The following is an 18304-nucleotide window of genomic DNA, read 5'->3' as shown; positions in this document are numbered from 1 at the left end:
ACACGAAGGTAAGCTGATATCGCTAAACGATATGCCATTGAGACTTCGGGAAGCGGCCTCGGTCAACCTTTGAGGAACGGTCTCTGGAAGACTGGCGATTCAGCACCGCGTTGATGACGAGCTCCCAGATGGTGAGCTTTTCGTCATCCATATCAACTAGCTCGCACCACTTGGAATTGTGTTCTGGGAGTCTAAGTATGGGGACGTAACATACGCCATAGTCAAGAGATGCCCACGACCAAGTCGGAGGAAAGCGTTTCATTGGCGAGGAGCGGTCTAGAAAAGTGCCTTTGAACCAGGCCAAAGCCGCGGGAAACGTGCCGCGGAAGATGCCAGCGTGGTAGGTGCCCAGTAGCTGCTTATTGAGAAGCACCGAGGTGAGGGCACTGACAATAATTGACAATACTTGACAAGGCAGAAGTGTTTGTGGGAGGGTAGAGTTAGCTTATGACGACTATATTCCTTTTTAAGCGCGGTCCAAAGTTGGAATAGGTTGGATTTGGTTTTCTTGTCGCCTTTCGAGAGAAATGAGGAGTCTGAAGGCTATAACATTTTACTATCTGATTTAAGATTATCTGCCTCCCAGTTATGGTTTCCTTCTGAAGTCTGCCTGGATCAAAGTTTCGTGCTGCGAACATGGTAAGGTTCAATGCTTCGGTAGTTGGTCGAATATATGTTTGCCGAAACACCAGCAAAAGCCCCCTTTCACCTCACAACGACAGTCCCAACGTGTCTCGTTCTAAGTATATGATATCATGCGGCGTGAGAGAAGACAATCTTGAGATGTCCACGCCCGCGTCGGATAGGACTATTTTCGTGCTCAGCTTTCCACCACATTCGAACGTAAATATTCCCGGGGAGGAGAGAGTCAAGATCAACAAATTCAATATGACCCATCTCTTGGCTGAGAGATGTAAGCCAAACTCGAAGGGCTTGAAGAGAAGCATTACGCGGAATAATAAATGCTGTAATAACGATCAATCGAGTCTGCAGCGGCGATAGTCAAGTAGGCATTGCCGTAGACGCTAGCCATCTGGGCCGCCTCACGTTCCTAATCTCTCGGGTTCTCTTGGACGATGGTGAGCGCATCGATCCATATATACCGGAGGCCGAACCTGTAGGTAATGAGCATTGCATCTTGTAGTTTTTTTTGGGGGGGTGGTGTCTTTGTCTAGGGAATGCTAGATTTGAACTGATCGAGATTGGCCGTAGCTAACCTCAGAGGTAGAGCGTTCTCCCACGGATAGCTCAGCGCAGTGACGTATCTCCGAAGAGAGCTTTTGATCTCAAGAACAGATGGCTGTAGTCCGTTAGCGGTAAGGTTGACATCAACAACGCGGGTCGGCAGGACAACCTGTTCATTCTACCTGTATTGGGGTTGTAGTCCCTCGTATTGTGTAGCGTTCCGCATGCTTAGCAAAAGAGGAATAGGCTTGATCGATTTCGAACGGTGGTCAGGGATAGAATCGGAATCTGTAAAAGATAGGGAGACCGTAAATCAGAACCCCCGAATCAAGGTATACAGTAGGTACTGCACCCATCTCTTGGATTTACCGATGCCGAGGAAGTTGACTGAAACATTCTTACGTTCAAATCCCTCGTGGACAACCCAGCTCTTTGGTTAAGCCAAAAAAAAAAAAACGACACGCCAAATTGCCAGCCGGTTGTCGCATCCTTTTTATGCAGATTATCGAAACGTCTTCTGGCATGGACGAACACGTTCCATCACGTTCTCCGGAAAGAAAATTTTGCTCTCGTCCAAGTCCCAACAAAACTCACACGAATAGGGCAAAGGCAAATCGCCGGGAAGCAACCTGAAGTCTTACCGCTCAGAAGGCATGGTGATAGTCTTTTTGCAATGTTGCATGAAAGTTGCAACAAGATTTGACCCTAATGTCTAGGCTGTGGAAATGACGAGAGACTTCCTTAACTATATGCCTCCCCTTCCTCCTTTGGCTGCCCAGCTATGATATGATAGCCGCAGGCAGGCCGCCCATCTGGGCGGGCCAGCAGTCGTTAGTCTGCCAGGTTGCCACTCCAGCGACTTATGCCCTGTCCCTAAGCTTACACAGAGATCCAACAGACCTCCATTATATATAATTAGGCATATACGTAACCTGACTGGAGGAACAGTCCAATCAATCACTTGGCGCTGAGATACAAGTTGTATACTGGGGCTGGAAGCACCGCCAGAAACGTCGTGGCAATGCCGAAAGTGAAGCTTCATTTTTCACTTCGCCCCCCCTTAATTGCTGGTTTTTCTTCGTGAGTTGTTGTGGGAGATGTTGAGGGCTAAGTTTCTGGAGCTGGCTATAGGCAACCATCCATCGCTACTACACAACTTGGTTACTCTCGGGCTCCTATCCACAGGTGGGACCATTCGCATTTGTGCCTTTCAATCTCCCATCCTTGCTTGTGGAAGGGTGTGAGCGACATTGCTGAGATGATAGTTTCCAGGGAATTGGGGAGGTACGGTTGTAGCATACATCCTGTTCTCGGAGACCCATTCTCACCCCATTATCTTGCTGGTTCCGGATGTTTAGCCCATGTTATCCATCATAATTGGAAACTCGTGTTACGACAGTAGCAAGGACTTCTGACGACTGTTGATGTTGGGCGAGGTGGGCTGTGATCGGCAGCGGGTCCAATGCCGGGTGCTTCCCCCTGGGGGGGTTGTGGCCCCGTGGGGGGCTTAGGTGGGTTGCTGAGTTTAGTTTTCGGGCTGATTGGTCAAGCCAACATTATCGATAAAGAGCACTCCCCGCGGGAAGCTGATGCTACCATCCGAGGGAACATGAAGCAGTGCCATCCTCGGTTTCGAGTGTATACCGTTGATTTCTTGGAGATCTGGAGTGTTCACTGTATTTCTTAATAGTATGAGAACTCAATAACTAAAAAAAAAAAAAAATTGTCAATGCAGGGAGAGGATAGGACAAGCAGACATAACAAAAAGGTCCCTGAAAACCTCGGACCCATGGACCCACTTATAAAGTGGACCGATGATGTGGGAGCCTGGAGCTGCAGCGTGAGACCTGGGCTGACAGAGCAGCTTGGGACCGGGGGTTTTGGTGATTTCACAAAGTCAGAGAAACGCCAAAGGTGGATGCTCTAAAGCCCAAGCTGAAGCGGCTGCCGCATGCGCTGTGCTGCATGAGGTACCCGTGGACCCCGCGTCCTCTGCAGTGACCACACTAATGGCACCAATGGCACCCCGCAACGCCAAAATCCATCTTCAGTTCCCCATGCTCAGCCCAGGGACACGTGCCTTTTCTACTGTGCAAGCGGCTCGCTTGTCTCGCCCGTCCAGTCTTGTGTCTGCTGCTGTGGCTTCAGCCCCCTTGACTGGCTTTCCCCGCCGCTGTATCAATAGTTGTATCGGTCTTCTCCCCGTCCAGCGCCCAGTGCTGCCTCGGGGTCCGGTTCTGACAGCATACCGCTTCCTCTCCCGCCCTTCTTCTGTATCCTTGTCTGCATCAACATCGGCATCGACATCGACATCCTCTCCAGCGACTCCTGATAGGCCTATCACGATGGCTCCTCCACAGGCTGCTCTCGAGTTCCTTGACTTTGTGAATGCCTCGCCTACCCGTAAGCTCCTCAGTCTCCTCTTAACTAAAAGTCCCTGCTGACAATCCCCCAGCCTACCACGCGACCGCCAGCGCTGCGGCGCTCCTCGATGCCGCCGGCTTCACCAAGATCAAGGAGCGCGACAACTGGGCATCCACGGTTCAGCCCGGCGGGAAGTACTATCTGACACGCAACGGATCGTCGGTCGTCGCCTTCGCCGTCGGCAAGCGCTGGCAGCCGGGTAACCCCATCGGCATGATCGGCGCGCATACCGATTCTCCCTGCCTCCGAGTCAAGCCCGTCAGCAAGCGCTCCGCCAACGGGTACCTGCAGGTCGGCGTCGAGACGTACGGCGGCGGCATCTGGCATAGCTGGTTTGATCGGGACCTGAGCGTTGCCGGTCGTGTCCTGGTTCGCGAGGGGAGTGAGGGCGGCGAACCCAACTTTGTGCAGAAGTTGGTCAAGATCGATAAGCCTATCCTGCGGATCCCCCATCTAGCGATCCACCTGCACCGCGAGTCCAACTTCAACCCCAATAAGGAGGACGAGCTGTTGCCCATTGCCGGTTTGGTCGAGGCCGAGCTGAACAGGCCGGCCACTGAGACCGCCGACAGCGCCAGCGAAGCCGACTATCAGCCCTTGAAGGCCCTCCCCGAGCGTCATCACCCCAGATTCTTGGAACTGGTCGCCGAGCAAGCCGGCGTAGACGTCTCCCAAATCGTCGACTTCGAGCTGGTCCTCTACGACACCCAAAAGGCCTGCATAGGCGGCATGAACGACGAGTTCATCTACTCCGCGCGCCTGGACAACCTTAACTCGACCTTCTGCGCCATCAAAGGCCTCATCACCTCCGTCTCAACCGTCCCCCTCGACAACGACAAATCCATCCGTCTTGTGGCGTGCTTCGACCACGAAGAAATCGGCTCGCTCTCGGCGCACGGCGCCGACTCGAACCTCCTCCCAGCCATCCTGCGCCGCCTCTCCGTGACCCCCTCCCTCTCCGACGCCTCCAACCCCCCATCAGCCTCCTCCACAGCCTTCGAGCAAACCCTGTCAACCTCCTTCCTCCTCTCCGCCGACATGGCGCACGCGGTGCACCCCAACTACGCCGCCAAGTACGAGCGCAATCACACCCCTTCCATCAACGGCGGTCCTGTGATCAAGATCAATGCCAACCAGCGGTATGCCACCAACTCGCCTGGTATTGTTTTGCTGCAGGAGGTGGCGCGCTCCCGGGCCGTGCCGCTGCAGTTGTTTGTGGTTAAGAACGACTCGCCGTGTGGGAGTACTATTGGGCCGATGTTGAGTGCTAAGCTTGGGGTGAGGACGCTGGATATGGGGAATCCGCAGCTGGCGATGCATAGTATTAGGGAGATGGGGGGCGTGAAGGATGTGGAGTTTGCGGTGAGGCTGTTTGAGGGGTTTTTGAGCCGGTTTGGGGAGTTGGAGGGGAGGATTTTGGTTGATTGAGCGGTGTTGGATATATCGTTAGCAAAGGTTGGATGGGTCAACCGGATCGATAGGATATATACCTGGTGTGGGCGAAAATTGAAATGAAATATGATGAAGCGAATTCTGTGATCAAGGGGTCCGTCCAAGTCTGACTTCTATGAGACTAAGCACGAGTGTAACGGAAAAAAAAAAAAAAACAAACATATCAATGTGGTGTTACGGTAAGGTCCAGGGATAGCGAGGGAGAAAACCTGAAAGAGATCATAGAAAGGCTTGTAGTCTTGCACATTTGACCCATCAACACGAGGAGCCAAGGGTATCATCTTGATGCTAAATTTTAAGGGGGGTGTGGATATATACTATACTATATACACAAAAAGTCCCAAGATACAGTTTTCGTTTCCTACTCGTAACATTTCAATCTCACCATTCGCATGAGTGAACAGAGTTGTTTTCACTCCCCCCCTTCCCCCCTTACCATCCTACAGTCTGGATCTCCTACTTAGTTCCAAAACCAACCTCCATTCCCATCCTTCTTATTCCCCTCCCCCTCCCCCTCCCCCTCCTTCTTCTCCTTGTTCTCTTCCTCCCCCCCCTTCCTAACCCACGAACTCTGTTGCCGATACGTTTCACTCCTCTGGCTCCTGACCACCCTCCCCTCCTCATCCGTCCACGTGGTTTCGTGCACGACGTGCGTCGTCCCCTTGCCGTCGTCGTACTCCTTCTTGGTGACGCGCTTCATCAGGCCGTCTTCCATCGACTCGGTCGTTTCGACCTTGGTTGGATTAGACCCGGCTGGGTTGTTGGAAGAGGAACGAGGGATGGGAGGGAAGGCAGCGGCGTTGGTCGCGTCCTTCCATGCGTTGGAGAAGGTCTTGAAGAAGGTAGAGAGGGAGCGGTGCGTGTCTTCGAAGGCGGAGCGAGCGGATTCGAAGAGGTCTAAGTCGGTGTCGGGGTTGTGGTTCTCGTCCTTTTTGTTATGGCCGTGGCGGGGGAACAGGTCGTCGAACGCTTTGAAGACAGACTTGATCTCATCGATGACGCTGTGGCCGTCCTTCTTGCCGTCCTTGTTCTCGGTCGAACGATCTGATAGGCCGAAGCTCTCCAGCATGCGCTCCCACTCCTCGCCGAACGACTCATACGGCTTGTTATCCAGCCGCCTGCCCCAAGCATCTTGCATCGCCTTGCGCCGCTCAGCCTCCCTCCGCCTAAACTCGACCCACTCCTCCATCGTTTCCGGACTGCGATACCCCCCTTTCCCCAGCTCCTGAACCGGGAAATACACCTCGTTCAGCCGCCGCTCGTGCATCCTCCTCAACCAAGCCATCTCCCTCCACTCCCTGCTCCCCGCCGCTCCGAACGTCACCGGCCCGTAGACGCCGCCAAACCCGAACCCCATCCCAAACGGAAAGGTAAAATGAAACGGCCTCCACACAGCCGTAACATCCTTCTCCCCCTCATCCCAAGGAAGTCCACGACTTCCAAACGCCCATCCCTCAAACAACTCGCTCTTCTCCCGCAAATCGCTCATCCTCTCCACCCCCGACTGTGCGAGCATCAGATCCTCAAACGCATCTGCCCACCCGAACTGGCTTGTATCCAGTCCCGGATCGTCGGGGCAATACGGGCGCGGCCGCCATCCCAGCTCGCGGTCCAGGCGTAACGGTGAGTAGGTTGAGTGCCGCAGAAACAGGCGCCAGGCGAGGTCAGCTTCGGGACGCGTACCGCCTCGGAGCAGGGAGAGCCGGGTTTCGAAGTGGGCGGTGGCGGGGTCGAGGGGGGCGGAGGGGAGGTTGTCGGTAGAGGGGACGATGGCGTCGGAGGGAGTTTGGGTGTCGCTAGAGGCTGGCAAGGACTGGGGTGGGGAAGGGTTGGAGGAGGAAGAGGCGAAGGGGTTGATGGTGTTGAGGCCGGCTTGGATGTTCTGGTTGACGTGTTGGGCGAAGCGGATAAAGGGATTGATGGGGGGGTTGTTGTCGTCAGAGGAGCTTCCCATAGCTAGAGTGTCCTTCTCTCGATGTCTTCTTGCTTCTTTTTGTCGTACTTCAGTGATTTGGATGAGATGTCGCTGTGTAAGGTGATGACGATGCGCAGATTTTGCAAACAGTTCTTCGTTGTTCGGTTGATGTCGAAGCCGCCGGGTGAAGACGGCATCCCGGCTTTCACTTGAGTCCAGCTTTCATCGAGGATGGCCCCCACTTGATTATGTAAGCTAAGCCACCGATTATGTGGGTACCCCGCTGTGGGGCAGCTGCAGGGGTGGGAACTTGTGCAGCTGACACACTGTGCAGACGTCATTGCTCAGTGAACAGTACGTTAGCTTTGCCACTCCGCCTGAGAAAACTGGGTGGGTGGGGAGAGGAATATCTTATTTAGATGGCTATAGTTCAATTGAGGCTGCTAAATCTCCTCTTTAGATCCTTTGCAACTGTACTTGATTGTTCCCTAGCCAGCTAGGCATCATGATCTTTCACATGAAAACAATCATGCAGGCCCTATACATACAGTGCCTTACAATATCGACACTGTAACGGTCGCCAGGGTACATACAGATCGGCACTAGCATCGCTAGTGACGACGCGAAGCCGCGAGTATGTGTAGAGGTAATTTTAGGTTACGATGGCGATGAAATGGATTTACTTTGTTAATTGCCATGCCAATTTGCACTTCATAAATCCCCCCTTTTTATGCAATGTAATTTTTACAGCTCGTTTCGTCCTTGCGGCTTCTTTTAGGCTGAGCTGCATGCACTATTGCCCCCGCTATTTGCATTTAAAAATAGGTACTGTGATAGCTCGCACGAACATGGTCTGATAGCCAATGGCAGTTTAACCGTGACCCAAGTTGTAAGAAAAAAAAAAAGAAGAGAAAATCGACCAACTTCAAGCTGCGGTTCGCTCGACCAACAACTACGACGACATCTCCAGATCAAACATCGCTGGTCACACAGTCCATCCATGACACCCGACTTCCATCCGCGACCCCGCTGTGCCTGGACCGCGACAGGGGCGATCTACCACGATACCTGATACCTGATGCTTGACTGATACCTGATGCTTGACATTGCCCCATCTTCTCAGCTTTTTTCGACTAGTACATTGCCGACGAACCCATTGATTGATTGATTGATCGCGATCGATCAATGTATCTAATGCATCTCCCAGAAAATCGGATCCCAATGGGACCTATACCGCCCGTCGAGCGAGCCTGGCCATGGCAGTCCAATCCCGACAATGGCGACAGCCCCGACGAGCTCCAGAACTGGTCCAGCCTGATCGGCATCATCATCGCCATCTGCGGTAACGTGCTGATTTCGCTGGCCCTCAACGTTCAGCGATATGCCCACATCCGGCTACATCGCAAGCGCCTGGAGATTAGAGAGCGCGCGCGACAGGCGAGGAAAGCGGCGAAGAAGACGAACGGGACGGGAGTGTACGGCGCCGGGGGGCAGACCCAAGGACAGGGAGCATCGAATGGGCATACCGCGACAGCAAATAGCAGCTCAATCATACCCATCATCATCCCCCCCAAAGACGACGACCGCTTCCCCTCCGAAACCGACCCTCTAACGCAATCCTTCCAATCTGACAGCTCCTCCTCCAGCAACGCCCCCTCCGATGACATTACCAACACCAAAGTCGCATCAACCTACCTCAAAGATCCCTACTGGTGGCTCGGCCAAGCACTCATAACCGTCGGTGAATTAGGCAACTTCCTCGCCTACGGCTTCGCGCCTGCGTCCATCGTCAGCCCCCTCGGCGTGGTGGCCATCGTGTCCAACTGCGTCATTGCGCCGCTGTTTTTCAACGAGATATTTCGCGCGCAGGACTTTTGGGGTGTGCTGATCTCTGTGGCAGGGGCTGTGACGGTCGTGTTGAGCGCGCAGACGGAGGAGACGAAGTTGGGACCGCGAGAGGTGTGGGAGGCGATTACCACGGTTGAGTTCGAGGTTTATACGGCGGTGTGCTGTGCGTTTATTGCGACGTTGATGTGGCTTAGTCCGCGGTACGGGAGCAGGACTATCCTCATCGACCTCGGGCTGGTCGGTTTGTTTGGAGGGTACACGGCCCTAGCGACCAAGGGCGTCTCCTCGATGTTGTCGTCCAACTTTGTCGCAGCCTTCACGACGCCTATCACCTACGTCTTAGCCTTCGTTTTGCTGTCCACAGCACTCATGCAAGTCCGCTACTTGAACAAGGCCCTCCAGCGCTTCGACTCGACCCAAGTCATCCCCACGCAATTCGTGCTCTTCACCATCAGCGTCATCATCGGGAGCGCGGTACTCTACCGCGATTTTGAGCGGACTACCGCCAATCAGGCACTCACCTTCGTGGGCGGATGTCTCTTCACCTTCTTCGGCGTCTTTCTTATCACCACCGGCCGGCCGCGCCAGGATGTGGAGGAGGAAGGCGAGGACGAAGTTGAGGAGGTTGAGGAGGTCGAGAGGGAGGAAGAGACTGTCGGTCTCGCTCCCGCCCCGCCAGTCTACCCTCAAACACCTCCTTCCCCTCCCCGGCGTACTTCAACACGCTCGACTCGCGCGCGTAGATCATCCTCTCGGGCTTCCTACTCCAGCATTGTATCTGCCCTCTGGAAGCCATCTGACTCTTCTAGTGGTTTATTCACTCCCCGCAGCCAGTGGCAAAAACCTCAATCTCTCACTGCTGAACCCGCTTCAGAAGCAGTTCCATTACTGGGTAACCTCTCCGAAGAACCTCCAACCACAACCCCTAGCACAGAACCCCGGCAACGTCCAACGACTCCATCCCACCGCGGCTCCCTCACCCTCGCGGCGCCCTCAACCCCAGCCCGCACACCGCGCACAGGTCCCGCGACGAGACCATCAACCTCTTACGGCGCATATGCCTGCCAACACCATTACCATCATCACCCACATCCTCACCCAGTATATTCCCCGTCTCCGTTTTCTTCGACTCTCTCGGCTGTGGTGGCAGATACGTTGCTTGCGCATACACAGTCTGCTTCGTATGGCCGCCCCCAGTACGGGAGTGATGATATTGAAGCGCGCACGGGGTCCGCTTCCGGGGCTGAGGCACAAAGTCCGTTGGCGTTTCCAACCCTTGCGGGGCGTGTAAGGTTCTTGGGTGGTGGGGGAAGGAGCGCTCGGGGGAGTAGTACGAACAGGGACGGGATCACGGGTGGCATGGGAAGGGTGAGGAGTCTGAGTATCACGCTGGGGTTGGCGGGGTTGTTTGGGGGCGGGAGCCAGCCGCAGCAGAGTAGGAGGGGGGGAGTTGCGAGTGAGCCTTTGCCGGGGCGGGTCGCTGTGCCGGAGGTTAGGGTTACAGAGAGTGAAAATGAGGATAGGACGGTTGATGAAGACGGTGAGAGGGAAGATCTCCCTCCATATGCTGCTGAGTCTCGGTCTGGCTCTCCGTACGGGACTAGAAATGGAGAAGAGGGCGAGAGCTTTCAGGCTGCTGACAGTTCCGGGGAAAGGGGGGATGGGGATGGGGATGGGGATGGGGATGTGCTCACTAGGGCACACACCACAGCCCATTAGACGTCCTTGACTCCTTCTCGGTCTCTTACGACCAGGCCCCACGACTTTCGCTCACGTTAGCCGAGTAGCTATACGGGCTAGTTGCCCTTCTCACTCTTCGCTCATACACTCTGGAGATTTCCCTCGGTCTCTGGCTCCAATCAGTCAGCGCTGTTTCGGTTCATCTGACTTTAACTTTTTTTTTTTTTAATTCTTCCCTACATACCCCTTTAATAATGTCTTCCACGGATGAGCAGAGCAATTGGCAAGGGGGTACGGGTTACCCGTTTGTTGGGTCACAGAATACCTACCTACCTACCTTGAATCATTAACCTCTCTTTCGGTCAGAGAGGACAAATAGCTGAAGCAAATGGGCGGCATAGGAAGGGTTCGGTCACTTGTTCGGGTTATGTTCATCATAGCATGTCAGATCATTTTGGCATTGGGTCGGCGTTAGAAGATCGGGTCATATTCTAATCTTTAATACAGTGTGGCTGTTTGGGTTTTGTCGCGATATCCATGGTATTTCTGTCCTTTGTGCTTAAAACTGGTTGAAATCGCGAGCACGTAGCTCTTTGAAATTGGGGGTCTTAGTCGTTTATTCTTCAAGAGCTAGGGTCAAGAGGGAGAAACTTTGACTTCATATCAAATTGAAGCATTGATATTTACGAACTACTCTAATCAGTCATCCTAGTTAATAATCCACATATCCACATTCACTTTTTTTTCCTTTCACCATTGAACCAAAAGCCACCCAAACTTCTTCCATGTAAATGGTATTAACATATAAAAGTTGAAACTGGTGTATTTTGTTTTGATATCTCAACGTAAAAAAAAAAAAAAATTATAAGATGAGAATTAACAACTTTGCCTTCCATTCCAAGTATAAGCCGAAACCTAACCACCCAGCCGAAAAAAAAAAGAAAGCAAAATCATTACAATAAGGTATACCATCCGGTATCTTGAAACCTTCCTATGCCGTACTCCTGTCCAACCAAATCCAATTTTCTCTCATCTCCTCATCTCCTCCTCACGTTTTTGGCTTCCTCCTCATATATCTCATCTGCTTCTCATCCGCTCATCTCATGCTTTCCATCACTCATATCCCCTCCTCCCCCCTCCTCATTCTCTCCCCACTCCTTTCCCCCCCTCAACCTTCAATTCCCCCCCCCCCTCTCTTTTGTCTTAGACTGCGAACCAGACTGCAACCTCCTCAAAGCCCCCCGATGCATCTCCATGACTTCCTTGCCCCCAAAAACCATCCTCGTCTCCCACTCCCGCTCTATTCTCTTCTTCTCTCTAATCTGTGCCTCTCTTCGCGCTGCCTCGGCCTGCCTTTCACTCAACAGTTTACTCCGGCGCAGCTCCATCGTTCGTAACGCCTCGGCGCGCTCCTGCTGTTGGCGTTGGGCTTCGGCGGCAGCGGCGTTCGAGGGGATGAGATTGGTTAGGGTCGGGTTGGTGGTGGTACCATTGAGGTAAGGGGTGTAGGATTGGTAGGTATGCTGCAATGATTGCAGGGACGGATTAATATTCAGGTTCAGGTTGAGCGACGACGGCCCAGCCCCTGGGGTCGGGGAATGCCCGCGGCTGATAATCGGCGGGGGAGAACGGGACTGCAAATCGGCAGCGACGCTGGCGCGGAAGGAGGCTAGACGGGCTTGGCGGGCTGCTTCGGGGGTTAGTTGGGGCGTTGTGGTTATGGGCGGCAGAATGGGAGTTGGAGTTGTCGGCATGACGGGCGCGAGGGTGGTTTGGACGAGGGGGGCGGGAGCTGCCAACCCCGGGTTCGTGCCCATGGTGGTAGGGGGAATGGGAGTTGGAGCGCCAGTTGAATGGTTGCTCAAGACGCTGCTGCTCCGTTGGAGGAGGGCACGACGCTGGGAGAGAGGCAGGTCATCTAGGTCGGCTGACGGGCGGGTAGACGGGGGGCTGCCGGAAGAGGACTGGAGTCCGGGAGAGACGGGGTAGTTCCGGACGGAGCCGGCGTCAGAAGCGGGACGAGCTGCCTCGTATGGGATGTGCAGAGTCGTGTCGTTTGCGAGGCCGTTATTGACAATCGAAGCGCGAGTCTTGAGCAGCATCTCGCGCATGCCGATCAGAGTCTGGGGCTTGGGCTGTTGTTGGAGTGCAAGAGGTTGTTGGGCGTCCAGCAGGTCAGGGAAGGAGGCCGAAGAAGACACTCTGTAGTATCCACGAGCCGGATTCTTCCCCCCTGACTCTACAGTCTGCTCGTTTTTCCGCACGCTCATACCCGCACTCACCTCCTCAGCAATAGCCTCCTCCTGCAACCCCCTCGCCATCGCCGACGCCGACCTCCGATTTACCTTATTCGCCGTCGGCGGGTTCGGGAACAGATACCCAGCTAGATCAGGATAGCTCGACCCGGACGTCCTACCACCGGTAGACCCGCTGCTCGAGTAGTACTGCTCATGCCCTGACATCGCGCTGACCCTCTTTGGCAGCACAGCCGGCGGGACGGACGCGTTCTGCGGCGTCATCTGCAGGTCCCTAACATCCACCGGCGCAGCCTGTTCGCCGTCAGGGGACACCGCGCGGCCTTCCTCGATAGTCAGGGGATCCGGCTCGGGAGTTTCGGCGGCATCCAGGTGCTTCGCCCACTCCTGCATGCGGTAGGTGAGCGCAACCTGTGGGAAGGCAGGCGGGAGATTGGACTTGGTCAGCCGGGCTAGCGCAGTCCGGAAGGAGACATTCGATTCGGCGTCCTTGTTAGATCTTGCCTCCTGGTGCTGCTCCTCAACTGGCTTAGGATCGACCGGCGTGTGACCCCATGGTACGAGGAAGCCCTCCGACTTGCTGCGCCGCACGGAACTCCTGCTGGGCGTAGAGATATCCGGCAGACTGGATGACCGCGACAAACCCCTCATGCGCCGCGGCTCTGGCACGGTCGCCAGCGTCGCCCTTACCATCTCCACTGCCCGGGCCGTCAGTTCCTGGGCTGAAACATCTGAGGTGAGCTGGGATGTCCTCTGCCCCAGCGTCGAGGGAACAGTCAGCTGCGTCTTCTGATCCAGCGCCATTCTCCTCGCGTCATCAGCCGAGTAGTCCAGATCAAGATCGTCGTCATATTGACCCCTGTCGGACCCGAGCGAGTCCAAGGTGGCCGCGATCGAGTCAGAATCGGCGCGCAACGGCTCCTGCGGTTCTATCGGCGGCGCGTAGTTGAACACCGGCTTCGCTGGAGTCGAGGTAGCGGGCACGCTCTCGTGCCCGGGAACCGGGCTGATCATGGCTGACCTTGGACGCCTCTCCGATCTGGCGGGCAGCTCAGGAGGGACTGGGATTTCTGGCTCCTGACACACGTCGGTCTCGTCAACCGTTGCCGCAACAGACGACCTGTCTCCGTCATCATGCTCTGCGTCGACAGGGATAGACGGCGTCTGGTAGTCAGTTTGGGGTGTCATCGGGGGGTGGTTCTCAGGAAGGACCATCGAATCTGGTGTCATCCTTTCTCGTGCCATCATCTTCGGTGCCATTGCCGGATGTGCCGTTTCTGGAGGCGTCTGTTTTTTCGCCACCTTTCCTTGGTCGTTATCCTCCTCGATACCTTGAACCCCACTGTCTCTGCCATCATCATCATCATCATCATCATCATCATCATCATCATCCGGCACCTGTTGCTCACCCTCCCCATCTTTACGTTGCCCCTTCCCCTCCCCTTCAGGCCCATCCTTCGCGACGCTTCCCTCCGTCGACGTCTTCCTCGTCTCCGGCGTGCCGATCTCCGTATCCGACGACCGTCCATTCCCATATATCTTCTCCCACTCCTCCTTCTCCCTGTTAATCTCTTCCATCTGCCGCCGCTGCATCGCCTCTTCCTCATCACTACCCGGTAGCTCTTCCTCCTCCTTATCCGACGGCTTATTGCCCTTCTCCCTCCTCTCCCTGATAATCCTCCATATCTTAACCTGCGACATGGCGCCCATCACAGCCAAGATTACCGTAACCGCCAGCTCGACCCGGATCCCCCTCGTCAGCGGGTACGTCACGGTCCCGTCTGGAAACAACTTATCGTTCAGCTCCCACAGATAAGCCCAGAACTCGCGCAGCCCAGCCCGGCTGAAGCAATCAATACCCAGCACGACCGCCGTAGCACCTGAAAAAGCGATACATCCCACCGACCCATACCTCCTCGTCCACCGACTAAAGTACAACGAAAACGCCGCCACCATAAACACCGCGATAAACACGATCTTCAAGCTCTTCTTCTTCACCAACCCTCCGGGCGACAACGTCAGCAGCCACATGCTAAAACAGAACCCTCCCAACAAACAGCCGAAGCAATCGAACACGTCGATCAGCACGACAGCCAGGCCGCCCAGCACGGCGCCGGTGAACACGGCCGCCACGACGAAGCCCCCTTGTACGGCGTTGGAGACGGGGGGCGTCATGAGGTAGAGGATCAGGACAGTCGTGCCCAGCGCGCCGAGGAAGGCCGTGCCGAAGAAGGTGTGCCAGCGCTTCGCGCGGATGCCGATCAGGGTGTAGAAGAGGCCGGTGATGAGGAGGATGGTGCCGGCGACGGACCAGCCGGGGGTTATGACTGGCTTGAGGGGGAGTTGACCCGCGGGGATCGTGGCTGCGAGAGTTAGCAAGTGGGTATAATCATATATGGGTTTCCAAGTTTGAGGACGTACTGTTTAGGAGGTCCACGATGGACGTGACAGTTGGGGTCGGCTCGCTCATTGTTCTCGTGGCATTTTGAAAGACGGATGAATTCATGGTTGGCGACGGAGTGGTCTCACTCTCGATAGTCGTTGCCGTCGCCGTTATCGACAACAACGACGCCGTGCTCTGCTCTCCATCGTCCTGCTCTTGTCTTCTCCCCAAAGCTCGTGCATCAACCGCAGTAAGGATAGCCAGAAGACACAGGCACAGACAGATCAGAGTCTTGCCCCACGAGCTTGACGATATACTCATGTCTTCCGTTGACACCTATACTGCAGTGAAGATTCGATGTTGGAAGAGAGTTTTGAGAGTAGGCATACAACCTACGATGAAGTTTCACCAGCTAGCTGAGGTCACCAAGCCTAGAAACCACCGGACGAAGGGAAGCAAGGAGGGGGGGGGGGAGGGGGGAAAAGAAGGGACTCCTAGGATCATGAGGTGAAGGGCTAATTTTGAGCCACCATAATCAAACGCAGGACGTGATCCTGCGGTATAACAGAGGCAGTGGGATATTGGGAGAGTTTAGGGAAACCAACAGAACCAGCACGAGAAGTCAATACTTCAGCATGGACATACGGCAGCCCACAACAAACATCTGTCCACCGCCGGCTCGTTCAGAGATGCCGTTTGCGCGGGCATCGTCGGCACGAGTCCGAAACACGTTTCGACGGGCATCCCGGTGGCTGCCGTCTGGGCAAGTTCAGCTGTCATGTCGGAAATCGATTGGGCAGTCAGACGCCGGAGGGACGTCAACAACGTCACCGTCAACACCGATACCCGGCTGGAGCAGCAGAGCGGCATTAGCCGTCATGCTAACGCAGGGGTTTGTGGGGTTGCAGAAGGAAGGGATCCAGCTCAGGGACTCGCGCTTGGACTGGCAGACAGGATGACAAGGGACGTTGCGTTCGTTCCATATCTCAGCTTAAGTCACCACGACATGTTCAGATCATCAGATGACACCGTTACAGCGAGGACGTAAAAAAGGTTCATGCCCGAGGCTAAGACGCCGACGCAACTGCCGATGCTCGACAAAGATCTCGGGCTTGGGGCTCAAACATGGCAGTGGTCGAGGATCAACGAGCCGATCCTCGGGAGTCCGGGTGAGACACGTCTCGAGGCAGGCTAAACGGCTTGGACTCCCGGGCTTCTAGGAGATCTCTGAGACCGTTTGGGCTTTGCGCGGCCCGGGCTACCTCATAGACATTGATTTTTGTCGTTTGTTCGCCTCGGTTTGGAGCCAACCAGCCACCAGCCACCGATTTCTTTAGACTCTGGACAGCAGCTTCCGCGATCCCTCGGCGATTGCAAAATTTTCTCGAGCGAGCTCCAATCCTAAGCAAAAGTCTAATGGTTGTCGGCTTGTGAACGGTGCCTGACTAAACCTTCCTGGGGCGGCTTTGACAGCTGAAAAGCACATGGCCAAGGCGCGGGATGCAACATGGATGGCGATCAGGGCGCGCACGAGCAAACGTCAGTCCGCCCGCAAAGGGCAAAGAAAACAAGAGGAGAAAAATGAGCAGGAGGAAGCGCTATGGGTACAGGCCTTTCTTATTGCTTGGTTTGAACTGTAGTAATGTCGACCAACGACAATGCAGCTAGTCTGAGCGCAATATGCGTGATACTAGCAGGAACAGGTGATGCGCAGGATTTTTAGTTACGAGACAAGCGTGATATGGGAAATTGAACAACGCAATTGTCAGGCCAATGTCGACTCGAGCTGTCGACCTCGAAAACCCCGCCCCTTGCATTAGGGCGGTGCCAAGATTTTCTGGTGGAGCCGACCCCAGATTTGTGGAGGATCCCGACTTCACTGGCCCCTCCCGGCCCACCAGGGTCTTCCCCACCATGTCCGGCTCGACTCCAACAGCACCAGCTTCCATCCACCATTAACGACGGCATTGTGAGGATAGTCCTGGGTTTATAGTTCTATTTGAATAGGATTCTTATTTGAAGAGTGTAACTACTGTAAGTCTGCTGGATTGAATCTCTAGTCAATTGAGAATGCGGCTTTGTTTTGCAGAGGACCCTTTCAGCCTTGACTCTTCCCCACCAGGCAGCAACATTAGGCAACAACACCAGGCAACAGCCTCAACTAACATCACATGCTCTCTCCTGGTTAAGGACTCGAGATCGGATGACTTGAGCAATGAATGGGAGTTGAAGAGCTTTTCCGAGTTCAAAGCTCACAGACAGCAACTTTATTATTTGATCTGTTTGATAGTCCTAGCACACAGGTAGACGCACGTTCATTGTCACCATCACTTTGTTTTTTTTTTTCAAGACGCTTGATGAACCTTCACAACCGGAAGGTTATCATCACTTTCAGAACTATCCGGGTAGGTACCTAAATCAAGAAAGTCTGTGAAATGGAAGGCCGCTGTACCACATCCATCACCCCAAGACTGTGGGGGAACACAGCGGTGACTCTACGCCCAAATCTGGGAAGTGTGCGTGCAAGACCCATCACTAATTGGGGTCATGTTTTTTCTTGGTTCAACCGCAAGCACCATCGAGACCGTATTCAACCCAAGACATCCGATGCCAATGAGCGGTGAGGACAGCACGTCGCATAACCACTCACAAAAGCAAAGAAACAAATCGGGAATGTCATAATGAGCTGCCAGTTGGTCGTCTACCTCGATCAGAGATGGGTATCCCGCAAGCGTAGGGCAAGCCAGGCTCGTACGGCTCGTATACAGATGGCAAAGATTGAATAAGAAGAAGAAGAAGAAAGTTTGAAGAGGAGGCTGACCGGGACCGCACAACCCAGGTTAATGCGCCCATCTTCTTCAGGCTACTATCTATTTACTTATTTACTTTACAGCCATGACGCCGGACCATGCTTCCGTATGCCATGTCTCAGACGCGATACGTCACCTTACCCTCAACCAGCAGCAATCCTCCAACCTCTTTGCCACAATGTGTCACCGATAATATTGACCGAGATCCAGTGCTGAGAACCGGGCCCAACCACCGAGTCCTCACACAAGCGGCATGCCGATCCTACTCTCCGAAACTTCAAAGCCCGGGCGGGTGGGAACCTCCATCCATCCGTCCTGCCTGCCTACCTCCTCCCCCACCCCCCCCCCTTCT

At 54.6% G+C, this 18304-nt stretch overlaps 4 protein-coding genes across 4 annotated transcripts; 2 read left to right on the top strand and 2 right to left on the bottom strand.

The window, feature by feature from the left end:
• Positions 1–3530: 3530 nt before the first annotated feature.
• CTHT_0070450 (aspartyl aminopeptidase-like protein) lies at positions 3531–5037 on the top strand (the record flags this gene model as incomplete). The annotated part of the gene is made up of 2 exons (XM_006697258.1): positions 3531–3588; positions 3641–5037. 2 exons carry the CDS (start codon positions 3531–3533, stop codon positions 5035–5037), a joined length of 1455 nt encoding a protein of 484 aa, XP_006697321.1.
• A 484-nt stretch (positions 5038–5521) lies between these two features.
• On the bottom strand, positions 5522–7015 carry CTHT_0070440 (uncharacterized protein; the record flags this gene model as incomplete). The annotated part of the gene is made up of 1 exon (XM_006697257.1): positions 5522–7015. One exon carries the CDS (start codon positions 7013–7015, stop codon positions 5522–5524), a length of 1494 nt encoding a protein of 497 aa, XP_006697320.1.
• A 1182-nt stretch (positions 7016–8197) lies between these two features.
• On the top strand, positions 8198–10543 carry CTHT_0070430 (uncharacterized protein; the record flags this gene model as incomplete). The annotated part of the gene is made up of 1 exon (XM_006697256.1): positions 8198–10543. The coding sequence occupies one exon, from the start codon at positions 8198–8200 to the stop codon at positions 10541–10543; it is 2346 nt and encodes a 781-aa protein (XP_006697319.1).
• A 1136-nt stretch (positions 10544–11679) lies between these two features.
• Positions 11680–15265, bottom strand: CTHT_0070420 (uncharacterized protein; the record flags this gene model as incomplete). Its single annotated transcript, XM_006697255.1, has 2 exons — positions 11680–15122; positions 15181–15265. The coding sequence occupies 2 exons, from the start codon at positions 15263–15265 to the stop codon at positions 11680–11682; spliced, it is 3528 nt and encodes a 1175-aa protein (XP_006697318.1).
• Between the last annotated feature and the right edge of the window lie 3039 nt (positions 15266–18304).

The sequence above is a fragment of the Thermochaetoides thermophila genome, assembly GCF_000221225.1.
Source record: "Thermochaetoides thermophila DSM 1495 unplaced genomic scaffold scf7180000011822, whole genome shotgun sequence".
Taxonomy (NCBI): Eukaryota; Fungi; Ascomycota; class Sordariomycetes; order Sordariales; family Chaetomiaceae; genus Thermochaetoides; species Thermochaetoides thermophila.
The sequence above is the reverse complement of the archived record's forward strand: the minus strand, read 5'-3'. Positions and strand labels throughout refer to the sequence as shown.